The 21,336-nt window shown below is 47.6% G+C and overlaps 1 protein-coding gene across 3 annotated transcripts in view; it reads left to right on the top strand.

The window, feature by feature from the left end:
• LOC105491216 (chromodomain Y like 2) overlaps positions 1–20,883 on the top strand; it is a 203,618-nt gene extending 182,735 nt beyond the window's left edge. For all 3 annotated transcript variants that reach the window (XM_011757417.3, XM_071084993.1, XM_011757419.3), the window contains 3 exons: positions 6,006–6,216; positions 10,621–10,764; positions 14,279–20,883. In XM_011757417.3, coding sequence (XP_011755719.1) covers positions 6,006–6,216; positions 10,621–10,764; positions 14,279–14,437 — 514 coding nt within the window. In that variant the 3' untranslated portion in view covers positions 14,438–20,883. The remainder of the gene's footprint in view (positions 1–6,005; positions 6,217–10,620; positions 10,765–14,278) is intronic.
• The last annotated feature ends 453 nt before the right edge of the window (positions 20,884–21,336 follow it).

The following is a 21,336-nucleotide window of genomic DNA, read 5'->3' as shown; positions in this document are numbered from 1 at the left end:
AGAGCCTCATCTTTTCGGGCTCTCCTCTCAGGCAAGGGCCCATCCTGACCTCGCCCAGCATCCTCAATGGCTGCTCCTTCTGGTGGGCAGCTGTTCACCTTTGATGATGGGTCTATTTACAGATTCTCCCAGACAGCTGCAGGCAAGGTGGGACTCCCAGGCCAGCCCTGAGTTGACAGTGATGAGGCTTGTCCCAGCGTGGGGTGGGCGAGGGGGTCATTCCTGCATGCAGGAATAAGGTGTTGCAGCTGGGTCACTGAAGGGATGGAAGCTGAACAGAAACAGGGTATCCAGGGGGTCAGGTCTCAGATGGATTTCCCCAGAACCCCCACCGAATGGTTCCTTCCTCTGGCTTTGCACGCCCAGTCTCTCTGGTGAGGGTGGCATCTCTCTGGCCTGTCCCTGCATTTGTGTCTTGGATGTATCAAAGCTGAGGGGCAAAACCTTCCCTCCTCTCCCCATAGCCTCTACCCATTGGGGTTTGCAGCGTGATATCTACGCATCTCGGGACTCTTGAGAACCATATTCATGGAGAAAGAGATGTCAGAGGCAGATGGGGTTGAAAACATCAACTGTAGGAGAACATGGCTGGGGCCGGGGCCCAAACTGGCTCCTGACTTTCCCAGCTGAGTAGTTCTGGGGAAACACGGCCAGTGGAATTCAGACATTTGCCATCTCAGCGGGCAAGTGAGCTCCCCTTAGGCAGAGCACAGGGCAAGATGGTGGAGGCAGGAGGAATTCTTCTTGATGCTTCAAAGGGAGCAGAAGTTGGTAGTTTGTGAGCTAGCAAGGATGAGGGCATGGGAAAGAAGATGTCCCCTGGACCACTGGTCCCCAGCCCTGACAGCACAGGGAGGCCCAAGGGAGCATTCCCAAGACCTAGATGCTTGGCAACACCCCCAGGGGACTCTGGGTTATTTAGGCTGAGGTGGGGCCAGCGCATCTTTTGATGTGAATCGTCCTTGGTGGTTCTCAGCGGCAGCCAGGGTTGAGAGCACCTGCCCTGTGCTAACCAGATTTCTGCACCACTGATTGAAAGCACTAAGAGAAACCTAAGATTCTTATTTTTATGCAAGAGAGAAAAGGTGGTTATTAAGGGGATGAGGGTGAAGAAGGAGGTGATACAGGCATGAGAACGGTGAGAACCACAAGCAAAGATGGATGGAGGTGCAGAAGATGTGGCCGTGTAGAGACAGATGCTCCTGGGGTTAAAAAGAGACCGTGGCTCGCCCATCAGCACCAAACTCTTTCAGGGCATCTCCAGCTCTCCCAGCTTGGGAGTGCTGCCTTGGAGGCCACACTCTGGAGTTGGGGACAAAAGGTGGCCGCGAAGCATTCTGCAGATAATGTTTTGTGGATTTCCAGAGGGGTGTCCTGAAGGAAGTGCACTGTCTTTGAAAGGAGCTTGATTCATGCTGCAAGTTCTGCGCCCGCTCCTGTCGGTTTTCTAGGTGATACTTACAAGAAATCTCTTGTGAAAGAACTTCCTTCAAAATCTAGCAGGGCCAAAATGTTTTTTTGGACATCGAACTGCCCCCATCTCTTCTCTTGGGACACGCTCCTAATAGGGCTGACCAGGCGTGCCGCATGGCCTTGGCACCCCGTGAGTGGTACTCTCACCCCCTCGTCATCCTTGCCTAAAGAAAACTTGCATACATGTGACCAGGACTGGTGACTGGGACTCATCACTCTGCAAATGTCTGATGAATGAACTAGCAGATTTGGGGAGAGCTCAGGTGGTTTGTTCAGAAGCCTCTCTCCCGGATCCATCCTGAAAAGAGGCTGCCTCCTCTGAACTTGTGGGGGAAGACTCCGGGGTCCAGCAGAGGAAAGCTCTGGTGACGAGGTGGCTTGTTCAAACAAGGTATTCAGGAAAGCAGTGCTGGCTAGCAGCTGCCCATGTGGCACCTGGAAGCAGGCTGCCTGAGCTCAAAGCTACCTCTGCATTTGCTGGTGGTGGAGCCTTGGGTGTGTCACAGATCTCTCTGAGCCTATTAGCTCATCCAGAAAATGGGAACAATCAAAATGATGGTACTGGCCTCACCGGTGGGTTGCTAGGATGGAGAATAAAAAGATACTCTATGTGAAACGCTTGGGCTATTCCTGGCACTAATACGTACTTGGACTTATTATTACAGTTGTTGTCACTGCTGCTGGTACTTCCAGCCGTGACTTCTAGCTAAGCTGAGTCTGAGACCAGGGAGTGGGCCCCTGGACTAAGGGGTGGGTTGTAGACTAAGGGGTGGCCTGCTGGGGACCTCTCTGGGGGCCCCAGGATGGTGGTCACTGTTTGGTTCTGTACTGGCTGACTTGGCTCTGAGCTTTGGCTGGGGGAGGGTTCTCCTCCATGGCTCTGGTTAAAGGGAGTGGGTAACTGGGTCACAAGAGAAATGCCGATTGCTCCAGGGGAAATTGAGACATTCCTGTGAGCAGAATTTTGCTTCTGGGTCACCTGTAGCCTAGGAGAATGGATCACAGACCAATCTGAGAATTGAATGAGGACTCTGTCCACCCTCCCCAGCAGATGCATTCCCCATAATAGCAGCAGCAGGGATGGCGTGCTCCCCGCATGTCCGCACTGGGCTGACACCCTGCATGGAACGTCTCCTTTGATTCTTACTCAACTCCCCATCTGGGGCAACATCGTTGATTTTTCCCGTTTTGCAGAGGGAGAAAATGAGGCTCCAGAGACCAGGCACCCTGTCCAAGGTCTCACCATTAGTTAGGGGCAGAACTGAGACTTCACTCTGAGTCTTTCAGATGCTGAAGTTCTTGCTCCTTCTGCCACATCAGTGCAGCCCAGCAGCTTTGTCAGGCAGAAGCCACAGGGCTCCGGTAGAGCAAAGGAAGCTGTGCGGGTCAGGTCAGCCTGATGGCCTTGGATGTGGGGGAAGGCGGGGTACAATCTTCCCCACGCAGCCCCGCCATCGCAGCAGGATCAGATATCTGAGCTGCAGGGCCCGTAATGCAATATCCTGTTTGCTGCTTGGCTCCCAGTGATAGAGATCTACTGCCCGAGGTGAGAGAAAGAGGATGGGGGGTGGCCTTCATTAAACATCAGGTGACATTTTCATATCAAGGAAATGAAGTGTGGGGCGGGTTGGATGACACAGGAGGGGCTGGGATAGAGGGTCAGAGCTCTGCATGCCTGCTCCCCTTTCCCTTGCTTCCCTGATTCCCTTGCATGGATCTCAGGTTGGAAACCACAGAGTGAGAGGCTCTGGGGTCCTGCAGAAGAAAGCTCTGCAAAGTCACAAGGGCTGCAGTCCATTCCTGAAGGATGTCATGTGGTTGGTGGAGCTAAGGTGGCAACAGTATCAGAGAGACCCACGGCAGGGAGGCCGTCTTGACAGGCGTGGACCCTCTTTTATTAAAAACATCCAACAGAGGCAGAGTGATGCATCCTTGGGATGTTATGAAGGGAATTCTGCACCGAGTGGAAGATATGGCTCCATGAGTCCTAAAGTCCTTCCCACCTCTGAGATCTAAGACTCTGGAATTGTATGAGGTCACTCAGGAATGGAATGTTTGACAAAAATCATCCAAACCCCCAAGGATTCTACAAAAATGTCCATATCCCCTGCAGACCCCAAATTGCTTTCAGTGAAAAGCACTTGCAAAAACCAGTGACCTAACCTAAAACCTCACCACAGGTTAGGAAGTAAATGATGTCGGGAATTGGGCCACTGGAACACCAAGCATCAGAAGTCATGGAGCCAGGACTCCTTCTCTGAAGTAGTACCTTTTGGGGACCGGCAGGGACTGAGCGCTAACTCCACTATCACAGGCAGTGTGATGCCTCAAGCCTGAGTCAGAGGCGCATACTTTCATGACGACTTACATAGATCGTAAGATACCTCCTACCCCGGCAGAACATTAAGTAGGCTTTCTCGCAGTTGAATCTGATCCCAGTATGTCACTATGATATCCACAACTTTCGATAAGAGTTGGGGAAAGGAGCAGTATTGATTGAGAAGAGATAAATCAGCTCGACTTTTTTTTTGTTTTTGAGACAGAGTGTCGCTTTATTTCCCAGGCCGGAGTGCAATGGCCCGATCTTGACTCACTACAACCTCTGCCTTCTGGGTTCAAGTGATTCTCCTGCCTCAGCCTCCCAAGTAGCTGGGACTACAGGCGTCCGCCACCATGCCCGGCTAATTTTTGTATTTTTAGTAGAGACGGGGTTTCACCATATTGGCCAGGCTGGTCTCGAACTCCTGACCTTGTGATCCTCCCACCTCAGCCTCCCAAAGTGCTGGGATTACAGGCATGAGCCATCGTGCCCAGCCTCGACTTTTGTATTAGTTAAGGATTAGCTGATGTAACAAGTAAACCTCATATATAGAAATGTACTTCTCAGATACATAAGCCTAAAATAGATGTCATCATCAGCCTGTGACTCAGGAACCTAGACTTCTTCCATCCTGTGGCTCAGCAAATGTCTTCCAGGACTGTTGTGCTCACCAAGATGAGTGGGCTTGGAGGACGCCATGGTGGGAGGTTTGGTGTGTACCTGGAAGTGGTATGGGTGGGTTTTTGCTCACATCCTGTTTGGCCAGCACTTGGTGACTTGGTCACAGCCACATGCAGTCGGAGATGGGAAATGTGGCCGGCCAGTAGCCCTGGGAAGAAGAGGGAAAACAGGTTTGGTGAAGAGCTGGTTCACCATTGCCACACCTCTGCAGTCTTTGCTCTTGTTCTGGGAGACTCATGTATTTGCTCAACAGCTATTTACTGAGTGCTAATTCCAATATTGATGAAAGCCGAGCAGTGCCCCAGGCAGACGTCTGGGTGTCCTTAAGGAGCTAAAGGGGAGGAAGAATCCCAAAACAAGCAAATAATTAGTTAGGGTGATTGCAAATTTTGATAATGGTGTTTTCTAAGAACTCTCAGAGGCCTGTGTGGCTCATGCATAGTGAGCGGGGGCAAGAGTGATGTGAAGGAAACCTGGAGAGGTAAGCTGAGGCAGGCCAAGGTCAGATCAAGGTCATGGGCATTTGGATTTTATTCTTGCGAATTCTTACAGTTTCTAATATCTCTGAGAGTAATGAAGGATGCACACTTTACTACACATCTTGTGTCTTTCCTCCATGTCCAGATGAATATTAAAATTTTATAGATCATACATAGCAACTAGGAAAAAGCAAAAAGCCTTCTGAGGCAAAGAAAATAGAGGTCACTGCTGATGGCTCTGTGTAATTGGTAAAGGTACATGCATTGCTCAGTGCAGAAGGGCAGGGAGAAAAAATATTGCCCCGTCTTGCAGCCGTGATTCTGGCTCCTGCCTACAGATTTTAGTCAGAGCCATGCTAACACATAGACTGTATTCAGCATTTTAGAACCACCCTTGATGACTCTGGCATCCCTGCAGGTAATTCAGAATCTGACCATCCTAGGTCTGATTTTTGAAAGAAATTTGAAATGTCATCATTCCCAACATGTACCCACCATCTGAAGTCCCCCTACAGCATCACCCAGCATAATCATTGAGCTAAAATGCAAATTTTAGCTCCAGGAATGAGGAATTCATACCCCACAAAGCCACTTCGTTCACCTTTGGCCAAAGATGTTAGAACATTGTTTCTCTCTTTGAGTGGAAATATGCCTCCCTATTACACCTTCCCTTTGGTTCTGGTTCTGCACCTTAACATTCGGGTTGACTTCCTTAGGATCTATATAAATTCTGTCAATATCTAGGGTGCCCATATAACTTACTGTCTAAGCCATGGCTTTTGAGAATGGAAGGAGATGGTAACTGGGTTCTGTGCTAGGACACGGGGCATGAACCGGGGCAATCTGAGCACACCGGGACATGCAGTGACCCCATCAGTACACCTCAGAAAATCTGACAGCTGGTGGTTCCATGTCCAGGCAATGAGGCCCTTGCCTGGTACCTCACCCCTGACGACGTGAGGGTGCGTCACAGCACCTGGGAGAGTCAAGGGTTCCAGTGGGGCTTGGCAAGCTGTAGACACCTGTTCAAGAGCGTCTTCTCTCTCTCCCAGGGACTTTGTGAAGGCCTTTATCCAGTTTAAGAAGCCTATTGTGGTGGCCATCAATGGGCCAGCCCTGGGCCTGGGCGCCTCCATCCTGCCCCTCTGTGACATCGTGTGGGCCAGTGAGAAGGCCTGGTTCCAGACGCCCTACGCCACCATCCGCCTCACGCCTGCTGGCTGCTCCTCCTACACCTTCCCCCAGATCCTGGGCGTCGCACTGGTAAGCCTCCTGTGATACCTGGATTCGGATCCCAGCAGGATCCTTCCTCTCCCTTGGGTTTAGGGGTTCTTCATGGGGCTAGAAACCTGAGGGTGTTGTCAGCCTGAGGACTGGCTGGGCTGCCTCGGATCCTCCATGCCATCAGTGCTGGATGGAGTAGCCTGGCCTGAGAAGATGGTGATGATGTCAGTGTATGGCCCATGCACTCTGCATGGTGTCTCAAGTACTCCTCACTCCAGCCCCCTGAGGGCGTGTCTTAGGATTGGCTGGGTGCTGTAACAAGCAGCCCACGGTCTCGGTGGCTTAAACAACAAAACTTTCCTTCTTACTCTTGTGTGGTCCAGCATAGATGTAGGAGTCACCCACACTATTTGGGGACCCAGGTGTCTCCCATCCAGTAGATGTGCCCTCACTTCCAGCCAATGGGAGAGAAGAGAGAGCCAGAAGCATCGCCCTGTAGGGCTTCATGGGCCAGGCCTGCAGGGGCATCTTCACCTCCACTCATGTGCCATCGACCATGACTCAGCCTCCGGCCACATGCGCCTGCAAGGGAGGCTGGGAGATGTAGCCCAGTGCATGTCCAGCAAGAAGAGGGAAAGGATTCAGTGAACACAAAGCGGTCTCCACCCTGTGTGGAAATGGTTGCGATTTCCATCTTACAGATGGAACGTTAAGCTCAGAGAAGTTAGCTGTGTCACCAGGTGGCGCAGACAGCCACTGTCCAATGGAGGCGGCAGAGTCCACTGTAAGCTGTGGTCAGATTCTACACCAACATCCAGAAGCAAGTCTGGACAGGGGAGAGCAGTGATGACAGCTGGCACGTAGGAAGCACTTGCTGTGTGCTGTGCTGGGCTGGGCTGTCAATGCAGTCCACACCCTTGGCAGGACAGCTGTGATCCCCATTTTGCAGATGTGGAGACTGAGGCTAGAGAGGTTTAGTGCATTGTCTAAAGGCATGCAGTGGTAATGCCAGTTGTGGGATTTGAGCACGGACTGGCTGGTTCCACTGTATGTGCTCCAAACCCAGCCTGTTAGTAAATAGGTCCCTCAATTCATCCCTCAGATGAGGGGTGAATCTGAGATTGGCTGTCAGGACCAGGGAGGGGTTCAGAACGTGTAGCTGGTCCGAGTAAGCGTTGGAGGTGCCATGCCCCTGCATCTGGGCTTCCTTTGACGGCTCCTCCCCTGTGGACTCTCAGGCAGCCTCTGCTATTCAGAGCAGCCACGAACTCTGAACTCAGCTCCGATGGGCTAATACTTATTTCATAAGCACGGGTCCCAGCTGGATCTCACAAGGTTCTCAGGGATTCCCCTCCTTCCAGCCCCCTCTAGCCAGTCCGCTCCCTTTTTCTCTCCCTTTCTTCAAATGCTGCAAATCCACTAAGTGCCCAGTTCGCCATACCCACCAGGAGTCCAGGAGTGAACAAAAACCCTGTTCTTCAGACCTTCTATTCCCCAGCTCAGTGTCTTGAAAGGAGGTCCCACCTTGTTCAGAGAGGACCCCTTTGAGCAGGTGACATTTGAACAGAGGCAAGAATTCCAGGCAGAGGATGCATGAAGGGAAGGACGGAGAAGGGAGTGGGCCTGGCGGGCCCTGGGTTGAGTGTGGTCAGGTCAGTGTGGCTGGGTCCTGGTGAGGATGGTGGGGAGAGGGGAGGGACGAGGCCATGGCAGCGGCGTGGGGTGGCCCCTGCGAGCCTGGCACGCCAGGGAGGGTGCTGGGCCTTCTGTGTTGTGCCTGCCTCAGTAAGGTCTGCCCGGGGTCCACTGGGGGCATCTGCCAGCAGATGCCATAGGTCACAGGAGACCCCACAAAACTGCCAGAGAAGCACCCCTTAGGTGACAGGGCCAAGCCCTGAAACCCCAGAGAAAAGGCCGAGTGTTGCCTCCCCAGCCCTGCAAAGTGTGCTGGGAGCTTGGTGCTGTCATGATGCCTTTGGACAGCAGAGAAGATTGTGGCTTTGTGACATTAAATGACTCGCCCAGAGTCACAAGTCAGTGACTACACTCTGTTTCTGTTGTTGTTTTCTTAGCTCTAGAGTGGGTTGTTGGTTAATGTTACGGGTCTTCACCGGGGACGCTCTACCTCCACCAAGAATCCCCCTTTCCGAGCCTTAGGCTTTCGGAGTCCTTAGGCTTCCGGATAATACCCTACGTTCTCTCTTCAAAAGAGAATAGTCCATTGTGGCCCCACAGCTCTTGTGAATTGTTCCTTTTTAGGAACAGACTCCAGGATGTTTCTTTCCACGTCTTGATTTTATTGGAAGGTAAACACCCACCTTTGACATTACGCTCATGCTCTTGAGGCAGCTCGGCACGTTCTCAGGACTGTGACTGCTGCACTTGGGCAAGCACCTGTGGAAGGGCAGGGGCTTTTACACTGGATTTCTTCCTTGTCTTCCTTTGCAGTTCCATCCCCCGTTGTTTCCATCTGAGGGCCTGCAAGCTCATTCTTCTCATCTCTCAAGTCCTGCTTTTGTTACAGTAGTGAGGCTGATAGCAGTGTCCCTTTTCCTTCCTTCATATTCCTCCTTGTTCCACTTTGAAAACAACATCACCAACCATAACAAAAATAGCACATTTCTGCTACCCCTTCTGCACATAGCAGGCCCTGTTCTAAGCACCTCTCAGTTAACCTTGCCTCTGCGCTGGGAGCTTGGTGCTGTCATGATGCCTCTTGGACAGCAGAGAAGATTGTGGCTTTGCGACGTTGTGACTTGCCCAGAGTCACGCATCAGTAACTAAACTGTTTATGTTCTTGTTTTCTTAGCTGTAGAGTGGATTGTTTGTAAATGTTATGGGTCTTCACCAGGGACACCCTACTTCCACTCAAGAACCCCCTTTCTCTCTCAATCCTTAGGCTTGTGGATGACACCCTTAAGTTCTCTCTTCAGAGAGGGCACTGCAGGGTGTGGTGTTTGAGGGGTGGCCAGGAGCCTTTCCGTATGAATGGAGGCCTTGCCTTGTACCTCGCACCTGCCAGGGAGTAGCTCCCGGTGGATCTGAATCCAGGTTCATGGGAGCAGATATGGCCATTTGCAAACTTCTACTGAGTTCATTGGACTGAGGTGTTTTTCAGAAAGCATCAAGGCCTCCATTTGTGTTCAGATCTTGAACCAAGCAAGCATATGCTAAGACTTAGTATCGACATAAAAGATTGCCCTCTACTCTGGCGTGAAAGATTGTCCTCTGGGTCATCGTGAACCATCGGTGACAACCAGAACCAAGTGGGGGAACTTACGCTTAGCTCTGGAGGCCTGAGAGTGCCTGGCATTTTAACACCAGCCCAAGAGGAGCTAGCACATAGAGGCAGGAGAGAAGAGCAGGTGGGGAAGGCGTTGCCAGCCGTGCGGACTTTATCACATGGATTTGACCATTACGCCCTAATTATCAGTCACTGTCTGTAAGTTGCAGCTTATTACTATCAGGTTCTCTGTCTGTGCCTGGGACCTTATCTGTGTAACTTCCCCCAGACCTTGTATGACAGCTGCAAATTTCAAAGCAAAAGGAAATTCTGTGGGGAGTGTGGTACGGAGATATCCCAGGTCACCAGCGCCCAGGGAAGGTTGCTCTCTGCCCTTCATGACTGGGCAGTGCCCTTGCCCAGCCCTGAGCCGCTGGGAGAGATGCATATCTCTGCCTTGGTATTGTGGTGTTATTCAGGACCTTTTTGGCGGCCAGTGATGGAAGCGCTTTAACCAGTTCAATTTTTTTAAAAAGGAGCTTAATGGTTCTCCCAGCTGCAAAGTCCAGAAGTGGCAGTTCCCTTGGGGAGACAGGGCTTGGGAATTCAAGTAACAACAGGTCTCTCTCTCTTTCCCTTAATCTTTCTCTCTCTCACTCTCTTCTCCTGTTTCTCCTTTCCTTGTGGCCCCAGCTCTCCACAGGCAGGGACACAGCCATGGATGGTCCTTGGGGCTCACTGATGTTGGCCTGCAGTCAGAGAGGAAGAAAGACTCTTCCACCACACCTGCAGCTGCAAACCCTACTTGAGCTTTATTATCTAGAAGGGAGCATCTCTTTATCCCTGGGCTGTTGTGAGCTGAGTACATTTCAGTGCCAATGACGTCATCACGGCTGGGTCATCGGCTCTGAAATGTACCCAACCCACAACCCATGCCCATGTGTGTGCCGCCAGAAATGGGGACGGGCATGGGGCATACAGAGACACAGTAAATACACAGCTCCTTTGGGGAATTTAATGAAAGCTGTGAACCTTCTGCTCGTGGACACAAACATTCCCATGCAATTCCCAAAGCTTATCTGACCCCAAAAGAAGATAAGGATCTGGAAGGTGAGATGCCTTCCAGAACTGGGATGGTTGCAGGTGGCAAGCCCTGGACCCGCTGAGGGAGATGGGTGGACCTCCAGGCCCTCAGTCTTCGCCTGCTTTTGCTTTTTCAGGCCAATGAGATGCTGTTCTGCGGGCGGAAGCTCACCGCCCAGGAGGCCTGCAGCAGGGGGCTGGTGTCGCAGGTCTTCTGGCCCACCACGTTCAGCCAGGAGGTCATGCTGCGGGTCAAGGAGATGGCATCCTGCAGTGCCGTGGTGAGTTCCTGCGTCTCCTGCGTGCTTGTCCTTATGATAGACCCATTTTACAGATGAGGACAGCAAGGCTCAGAGGGCTTCGTTGACTTGCCAGAGGTCACACAGGGAATAAGCAAAAGACCCTTTGCAACTTAACAAATGCCTCTCCTCAGTATTGACAGCTTCAATCAGAGGGAGACAGTCAGCATTATTACAAATTCTCCATCATCTCCAGGCAGAGAAACCTCACAGGAGAAATGGATACTCTAGGGTAGCGTCACTGCTTTCAAAGAAAGTCCTAAACACATGCAGAAGCACAAAACATCTATAACTTTCAAAGAAACGAGAAGCAAAGGCAAATAAGGACCAAAAGTATTGAACCCGTCCGGAGATGACTAGAGAAAGCTGTACACACCGTGCCTCTATTTCTTTCTTTTCTCCACCGACTGCTCGGCTCATTTAAATGTCGCTGTTTGAAGATGCACTGAAAAATACATAAACAAATAACACCTCCGCAGAGGCAGTGGTTTTTAATTAAGTGTTGATTTTATCTGATCGCAGTCACTCAGAGCACAGCAGGGGAATATCCTGTGGGAAGGTGGAGACAAGGCCACTCCTGCAGCCCCAGGGCCGGTTCCGGAGCCCGGAGCTGAGAGAGGCATTTTGGGAGATTGAGGCTCTAGGACTTGCTCTGTGCTTGAGAAACGGGGAGCTGCTGGGTGCATTTTTGGGGCCAGACCCTTGCCCCCCCTTCTTTGTCTCCCTCTGCCTGTGTTCACACCCGGCTGTCATGCTTCTCCTGCTGGGCCTCATCCCTGTCTATTGGCACCTACTGTGTTTAAGCCCTGCCCCCTGCAGGCTGAACACATAGTGCCCTCAGGGTGAGGGTGTTGGTGGGGGGGTGGCAGTCTCCGCGTTGTTAGTGAACACTCACGTGGGCCACAGGCATTGCTGATCTCTTCACTCTCTTCACGTGGATTCTCTTTTAATCTTACTAATGACTAGGGTGACCAGTTTGCCCCATCTTGTCTGGGACTGTCCTGGTTTGAGGACTGAAAATCCTGCATCCCAGGAAACCCCATTGTTCTCACGCTGCTGATAAAGACATAGCTGAGACTGGGTAATTTATAAAGAAAAGGAGGTTTAATAGACTCACAGTTCCACGTGGCTGAGGGAGGCCTCACAATCATGGCGAAGGCCAAAGGCATGTCTTACATGGCGGCAGACAAGACAGAAGTGACAGCCAAGCGAAAGAGGGAACCCCTTATAAAATCAGCAGCTGTCTTGAGACTTATTCACTACCAGGAGAACAGTGTGGGGGAAACCACCCCCATCATTCAATTATCTCCCACCGGGTCCCTCCTACAACATGTGGGAATTATGGGAGCTACAATTCAAGATGAGATTTGGGTGGGGACACAGCCAAACCATATGCTCCTTAGTCCTGGGCAAACAGGGGTGGTTGATCACCCTGGGGTCATCTTCATGGAGAGACAGGTAGAAATTCTAAGCAGAGGAAGCGGCGAGAGTGAGGGCACTCAAAACAGGAAATCACAGGGAGTGTAGGCAGCGGCGTGCGGTCGGGTGGCAGGGGAATGCCAGGAAACGTGCGACTGAAAAGGATGGTGGGAGACTGGCCTGGAAGCTGCAGGGAGGAGTTTGACCTGTTCTGTGGCAGGGAAGAGGCCCTCAGGTGAATCCAACTGTTGAAGGACACCTGAGGGGGCAGGCTTTTAGAACAAGGAATGCTGCAAGGAGGTCTCTGCTGCCAACAGCTGTGAATTCAGGAGTGCTAGGGGTGTTTCACAAGAAAGGAACTACTCCAGCAGAGTGAGGCCCATGGCCTCGGGAGATGGTGCTCTTCGAGGTCATTCCACGGGGAAAGAGCCAGCTGGGTCTAGCAGCTCATCCCACCATCTTCAGCCTCCAGACCAGGCAGGGGAGTGAGACTGCAGCCTCTTCCAGCCTGCTGGAGCTCGGGAGCTACCATCTTGCTTCTTGCTGTTTGAAGGCATTTCAGGAGAGGCTGGTGGAGGCCAGCAAAGTGTGCACAAAGGCCTCACTTCTGGCCGTACCTCTGCCAGCGGGCAGCAGCTGCGTGGCTGCTGGAATCAGCCAGACCTGGTTTTCCTACTCCTTCACCCCTGAGTAGTCAGGCAACCCTGGGCCACTTTACATCATGGAGTTTTGGGTTCTGCCTCTGTAACATGGGGATCAAAAGACTACTTACTTGCAGGGTTATCATGAGAAGTAAATGAAAGAATTCAGGAAAAGTACTTCTCTTAGATCCTGTTTGTTAATGGTGATCATAGTGGCATTATTACAGTTATTACAAATGTTACTACAATCATTACTCATTGCAATGATTAGTATTACTATTACTGCTCTGATTTTTACTCACTACTATGATTGTTACTATTGTTACTATGATTATTGCTCATTGCTCACTATGACTGTTACTATGATTAGTACTCATTACTGATTATTACTACTGTTACTATGATTATTACTCCTTACTATGATTATTACTATTGTTACTATGATTATTGCTTTTTGCTGTGACTTATTGCTATGATTATTACTCATTACTATGATGATGGATTACTACCATCATGGTAGTAATAATCATAGTAATAACACTGTAGGAGTAATGCTATATATACAGAATATGTATATATTATATATAATATATAATACATATACATAATTATATATTATAATATACATAATATAATATGTATATATTATAGTGCATATACACATATATGTGTTTACATATATACATGTGCTTACATGTATGTATAATGTATATAATACATAATATGTGTATATATGCAATAGTTTAGTAATGAATAATCATAGATCATTTATGATCATTTATCATAGCTGTTGGCAGCAGCTACTACCTTTATAACCATAATTACCATGATTATTATTATTCCTTACTACAGTTATTACTATAGGTGTGATGATTGTTATTCATTCCTATGATTTTTACTCCTTACTATAATTATTATGAAGGTGATAGCTTTGAGTGTTATTGCTTGTTACTACCATAATTACTAACATTGTAGCCTGAACATGGAGCATTGCTCTTGGGTTGGGTTGTATGGATACTGTGACAACCATTTGTTCATGTCATCGTCTCACTCTGTGTTCTCAGTGATCCTTGAGTTACTGCCAACAGATCATGAAAATGAATCACGGTAGCAGTGTCTCCCACACTTCTTCATTACACCTATAGAAAAGGACTCTGTGTTTGTGTCACCCTTGGGTAACAGGGAAGCCTCTAGTGATCTGGGGTGACATGGGCCCCGCTGAGCCATCCCAGGGCCTCAGGGCTCCATGCCTTGACACATATGGGATCCGTTCATGACCGTGCTGGATACATGGGACTAGGAAGGCCCAGGCTGGAGGAGGCAGCCTTCTATGGCTGTGGGTATGGGAAGTTGGCCAGTGCCCCATGGGCCAGGTACCTAGTTCTGGAGCAGAGTCGCCGGTGTCCAGCTAATCAGGCCTGTCTGTTTCCCTCCAGGTGTTAGAGGAGTCCAAATGCCTCGTGCGGAGCTTCCTGAAATCGGTGCTAGAAGACGTGAATGAGAAGGAATGCCTCATGCTCAAGCAGCTCTGGAGCTCCTCCAAAGGCCTGGACTCCCTCTTCAGCTACCTGCAGGACAAAATTTATGAAGTCTGAGGGGCCCCAGCTCACGGGCCCCCAACTTCTAGCTCTGCCCTGTGTTTTGGAAACCAAAGCACAGTGTCTGCCCCGGCCAAGGAGTTTGTCAAGGTGTCTCTTTATACCTAGGGTTGTGTCCATTTCCTCGTGTCCTTTGGTTGCTCCTCATTGGTTTGATTTTGTGTAATGGATGGAAAATGCAGCATACTTGGCCTCCCCCTCCTCCCTGCCCTACCTGGCCAGAGAGCTCTCCGGGGCTGTATCTTCCCAGGGCTCCGCCAAGCGCCGCTGTCCTTTCCCCACTTGCTGAAATGCACCATCACGGTCCAGGAAGGGGAAGACCACTTTCCCATTCTTCTGACTCAGGCTGTGTCTACACAGTGCCTCTGACTTGGAGACTTGGCCATCATGGCTCTCTCCAGTTGTATTTAGATCAGGTGTCAGAGGACGATCAATCTTAGGGAATTTCCAGACCAATGAGCAAAATGATTGTGCACACCTGGCTTCAGTCTCCTCTCCGATGCAAATCTGTGTGACTATTCGGGCTTGGTCTTAAAACCCAATTGAGTGATTTACACACCCAGATATTGTACATTTAGAAATGTTTTGTTAAATATATATTTTTAAAACAATGTAAGTGGAAATTCTGATAATTTATGTGTATTATATGTAAAGCTAGTTTTGCAAACACAAACTACTAGGGAAATGTTTTTTCTTTCCTTGGACTTATTTTATTTATTTATTTTTGTTTATATATTGCGATGTCTGTTGTTCACACAGATACTATTTTCATACTGCCCTGGACCAAATCCCACACAAGGTTCATGCCGTTTGGTGCATTCTAGCAATGACCTATGTAGAAGTAAAGTTTAGAGAGATGAAAACAGAAGGATTTCTTTGGACAAAAGGAATAGCGCTGCACCTCTGTGTCAAACGGTTCTCAGCTGTAATAATAGAATACTAGTTCCTTAGGTTTGTCCGTAGAAGACATCTTGGGAGAGTTTTCTCTTCCCTGTGCTGTCTTTAAGGAGATAAAGGGCCCTCTCAGCCTGAACGATCCTGAAACAGACCGAGTCCCAAATTGTGTGATGTTGGGCAGGGGTGGGGATAGGCCCTACCTGGGAATAGCATATTGTCTAGAGTAAGACTTTTTTCTCTGGGGCAAATGACTGAACTTGGATTCTGCAGTCTCTTGCTTCCATGTGATCAGTGATTTCTGGTATTGGCCTTCCAGGGGGTTGGGGAAGAGTTCCCACTCTGCTAAGCTGTCTGGAGGTCTGAATCTTTTCCCCCCCAGAAGCTGAAATGACCCATCTTTTTTCTAGTTTTTTTATGCACATAGGGAGCAATGACTAGGGATGAGATCTCCTTGCCCCAGTGCCCCCTGGGCTGCAAGGGGACTCCAACAGCTGTGTTAGACCATGAGACTCAAGTCCCTGGATTAACTACAGAGAAGGAGGCACTGGGGGTTGTGGTTTTGAGTGGTGAGGAGAAAGGTATAAACCTCAAGTTGAGAGCAGACAAATGAAAGAGGTGTGTTCTAAGGTTTAAACCATGGGTCAAGCACCCAGAGAAAGCTAGATTCTCAGGATGGAGGGATTTTTTTCATTTCCATCACAGCCCCTGAGTGTTCCTGAAGGCCCTTGGCCCTCCCCTTCTTCCCCTTTCCTGTTGGGCACCAGCCTTTCTTGGCCCTTCTTTGAAGAGAGTGGAATAAGGCAGCAAGAGGTGGGCACAGCTGGTGGAGGTGAGGCAGGCTCAGAAGAGAGTCCTGGTGACAGTTCTCTAACTCTTTGTGGTCCTTTGTCTTCTCCAGGCAATCAGGTGCCCTGCGCAGGGCAGGTGGAATGTATTCGTGGCCCTGAGCTTTGAGTTTCAAAGAACAGGTTGATTGTCTAGACCAGATCTAGAGACATGGTCCTTTAAGCAGTGACCCTCAAGTTTTATCTGGACTGCTGGTCCTTCTGATGACCTTGGTTCCCTCCCTGGAAAGCCTGTCTTCTTTAAGAGTTCATGAGGGTCAGGAAGGAGGGGAAACCTCTCCTTCAGCCAGAGGAGGATGGAATTGAAGTCCTGTACACCCTCCCCTTTGTCCATGTGGGATTCTGTAAGGACAGTAGACCTGTCCTACAGGGAGTTACCGTAGGGAGACACCTACTTTTGTCCAAATGCCTGTCATCACAACTCTACCTGGATCTTATCGCCTCCTTTGAGAAAGCAAATGTGAACTTTCCAAAACCCTTAAATGACCCTGGTTCTTATATATTGTGGCAGACAGTGTCTTCACTACTGCTAAATTCTCATTAGAAAGAGCCCCTTCTTTTCTGTTGAGCTTCTGATTGGGCACGGTTATATTCAGCATCTGTCGAAGTGGGGTCAGGATTCTCCTTGGACAAGAAAGGGGATGTTTAGAAATTCTTTTAGATCGGAGTCCACCTTCGTTCCCTGCTTGAAAGAAGTAGAAATGCTTCAGCTTTGGATGTACTATCAAATCCAAACTTCTAAACATTTCAAGGATCTCTGATGATTAAGGTAGGAATGTGAAACCATTTCTAAGGTGGAATTCTTGCTGTTAATTCACAGGTCCTGGGTGTAACGGGAGTGGTGAAAGTCTGTATTTTGGTTGTTTGCATGCAGTCAGTTCCACCAATTGGGTGAAAGCAGGTGAAATCTGTTTGCTGCAGGGTGGACTGAATTTTTCACTTTCTGGGTAGTTGTTTTGATAATGTGTGGGTGAATTCCAGGTAACTTAGAGCAAATCGATCTGAGATGGAAAATACGAGACCTCTGGTTGTGTCAGGGTTTATCATAATAGCTTTCCGGAGACAGGGCTCAGACTTTCATTTTTGATCTTCCACCCCAGGGCCACCTCTCTATGTGTGGGATCCTTTCTCCCGTCTCTCTACCGTTTTCCCCTACCTTCCCCCATAAGTCAATCCCAAGAGCCTGGGCAGGTCTTTGAGGAATTGTGGCTCGTTTTGGCAGCCCTGTCCTGCAGTTACCTTTGGGTTTGGAAGAATAGCTGTGGGTGGGCAATTGAGGGCACCTCTTTAGTCAGGGACCTTTCTGGCAATCCGCTCCCTCCCATCCTGTTAGCCATACAGTGGAACTCTCCTTCCCTCTCTGCCCTAACCCCGATGATGGCTCACTCTCAGCGTCTTATGGGACCATCTGAGTTCACAACCCTATTCCGAGAGGACTTTGTGCAGAATTTTTGTTAAGGTGGTCAGACCTCCTCACCATTTGGAAGACACAGCCTAATGCTGATGTACTTACGTGCCCCTTCCAGCATAGAAATAATGTCTGTGGGTAACAGCCTTCAAAATCACTAAGAATGACATGGGGATAGCTATGAGAAAGTAGTAGAGAATTGATTTAAACTATCATTCTTGTTTGGTATAGATTAAACTAGGAAATGTTCTCTCTGAAGCATGAAAATGTTTTTCCCATGTGAAGTTTAGTATAAGGATGGAAAAATAATAATCACAATAGACTTTGAACAATGCAACTGTATCTCTGAATATCCACATTTAAAAATAGCCTTCACTGAATGCTGAATTGCATTTCCCATTAAATGTTGGTTTTAAAAATTTTGTAAACTTTTTTTTTTTAATTTGGAATTTAGTCACATCCATGAAATTTTCCAATCTAGTTTCTGTGGAAATTTTTTAACAGAGAGAAACAAATATAAACATCTTCAAATCTTCCTAAGTGAATATTTAAAATGCACAATTGCTTATCTTCTGTTTTTCTGTATTCAGATACTTAGATCTGTTGTATATATTAGTCTAGACACTCTCACTAATATACACAGTATTTAAGACTCTAAATGAGATTTCTTAAGTATTTTATTTTATTCTCTGTAAATGGTTTTGTATAATCTTTAAAAATCTACACTTTGCCTTTGTAGATATTTAAGGGAAACCATTTGGGGTTGTCTTGCATGTATATTTTTGTTGTAGATAAGTGTTGCTTAGTTATTTCTGCAAATTTTGGTTGAAATGCTTACAGACTTTAATACAGTATATATTTTCAAAATATAAACTTTTATATTTCTGTGATAAGTTAGGATATGCGTTTTAGGCAATATTTTTCATTAATATCACTTGTTCTTTTGAAAAATAGCATACTGGTTTGGTGCCAATTTTTTTCATTAGAATATAATGCTCTTATATTATTGGAGAGCAGGTTAATCTTTTTTCAAAGTAATTGCGTTTGAAGTATAATTTCAAAATGTATTGAATTTGTGAATAAGCCTTACCATTAGGATCAGTAAATTTTTCAACTTTGCAACTACATAAGTAGTTTAAGATCTCCCCATAAATTCTCACTGTGTGGCAGTTGATGGAGTTTGTGAACAGAGCCTTAAGCTTGTTGCAAAAAAATTTAAAAAGGGTAATACGGGTTGTTTCCTCCATGCAATGTAAGCCGTGCTGATGGACTGAATACAGTCTGTTCATTCATGGCTAATCTGAAGAGTTTGATTGAGTTGATGGCGGCAGGGACCAGATAGACACGTTGGTGATTGTCTTTGGCCATAAGAATGGACCAAGGACAGGTTTTCCAGAGTCACCTTCATACTGTAAACATGGTTTAGACACAGTCATAGGGAAGGCTGCTGGTCCATCATTTGTTCTGAACAAATGGCATTTCCTGCTCCTGACCCTGGCAGTTGACCCCAGATTTCCTTGTAGATAACTTGGAAACGTCCATTCTGGGTAAGCTCAGCACTGCTTGAGAGATGTTTGTTTACCTGTGAGTCTTACTGTGTAGACAATCTGAAGTCAATTTTAGTTACACAATCAGCATTCCCATGTGTCCTCAGTGTCTTGTCAATGAACTATATGTATCAAGCCATACTAAACTGGAGTTTAGCAGGACAAAGGCAAACTAGATGTAGAACATAACGTATCAGCTGAATATGTCTATCCAGGACTGTTTTCCTAGAGCATAAATCATGGAACTCCTTGGCAGTGTATCCACGATGTTTGGGGTTTAATAAAACCAACTAGAATTTGGACTTAGAAAGAAATTATTATTCCTTTTGGTTGTCCGCACTGAGGTAATCCAGGGCTATCATATGGCTAAAATCAAGTTATTTGGTTCATCTCTGGTACATATTTATAAAGTCAACTTATCGGCCATTAAGATGGAGATTTGCTTTAAATTTTTGCAGTGTGTGTGGCAGTCAGAAAAACCCATATCTAGTTTTCAACTTCAACTCTGGCATTTTTATGGCTTAACCTTATCTCATTGATCCAACATCTAGCCTGATCTGGATCTCTTATATCTAGCCTGATGCTGGAGCTCTTGAAGCTGACTCTTGGAAGTTTGGAATGTGTAGAGTTTCCCGTCTAGTATTTAATTTGTCCCTGTGCCCTTAGTCCCAGCTTGAAGTCATTTGCCAATGTCGATGTTAACAGGATTGTGACAATATTGCCTTTCATAAAACCGAGGACCAAAGAATTCCATTATTCTAACAAAGCCTGAGTTTCATAGATTGTGGGCACATCTAGACAGATATGTGCATGCTTGATGGTGCAGAGAAACTGCTCACTTCCACCAACCTCATGCTCCCCCTGGCTGGCCATACAGAGGGATTCGTTGTCATATTGAAAAGGCTCTGAAAGATGAGTTTCTAACTGAAGCTCACTATCTCAGGTTGGTGTTTCTGCTGTGTAGTCCCAAGCCTGTATCCATAGCATAAAAGTGGAGGCCTGGTATTCCTCCAGGTTATCTGGCCAGTGTAGACTCCTCCATCTGAATATGAACCTCCAGGGTAAGAATTTTTCAGACATGTCTATACTGAACAGTAGGATCCTGCACTTGCCAAATGTCTGCCTCCTTTTGTTCTTCATTGACCCATTCTAATTCCTGTTAGGTGTGAGAAGAATTGTCTTCAGTTCTCTCTCCATTCTCATTCGTGATGAAATCATTGATCCATTGACCAGTTGAGAAATGATTGATGCTGAAGAAGTGGTATTCTATTGGTAAGGCTTATTACCAAACTTCTGATAATGAAGCAGGCTACCAAAAACTTATCCAGCCCACCCTAGGAGTGTTTGGATTTGATCATGGATGTAGCATACACCAAAATCCACCGAGACCTTTGCAAAATTAGGCTACTTGTTTTTTTTTGCCAGATTATCATGGGAGAGTCTTTAACTAGTTCTGAATATTTGTAAGTCTGAGTACTTCATAGAATTATAAAGCAGGTACAGCTGACCCCTTCTCACCATGTTGTAAATATTTACTGAGACTGGGTGCAGTAGTGAGGGATAATAATCTTCTGATTTATCAAATGCTGACTGTCTAGAGCAAATTGTACACTCTCTTTGTGAATGGTCCTGTAACGTGTATGAACACATTTCTGGGTGCCTTAGAAGTTGTATTTTTCATGTGTGCTAATATGCAGTATTTATACATTGTGAGAAGCTGCTTTGAATAAAAAGGTTGAAACTTTGTCTGCATTTGCTTGTGTTCCCCCTTTTGCAGGCTGCACATAAATTTCGTGAGTAGATTCTGTGGTTTCTGACAGAGAAGTTTTGGGGGCCTTCTAGGGGCACCTGAATTTGGTGCCTCTGCTCCCTAGAAACTACCCAAATTTGGCCAGGAGGCCTCAATTATTCAGGAAGGCAGTAACTAGGTGGGAGCAACAACTTGATGCCAAAGGACCCCAAAACTGGGGGGCACAGGAGTGATTTTTCAGGGGGTTAATATCAGCATTTACCCCTTCCCTGATATTTCCAGAATGTTTCCTTGTACCAGGGACTGCCTCCTCAACTAGAGATAAACCTCTCTGTAGCTCGAGCTTGGACAGTCCCAGCTGCCATGCATGACTAACAATGATATTTGTCACTATGGACTTTAGACAAAGTTCTTTCACATACATACTGTCATTGCTTTGATCATCACAA

This window comes from Macaca nemestrina, chromosome 18, assembly GCF_043159975.1.
Source record: "Macaca nemestrina isolate mMacNem1 chromosome 18, mMacNem.hap1, whole genome shotgun sequence".
Taxonomy (NCBI): Eukaryota; Metazoa; Chordata; class Mammalia; order Primates; family Cercopithecidae; genus Macaca; species Macaca nemestrina.
This window is presented reverse-complemented; position numbering and strand designations above follow the sequence as displayed.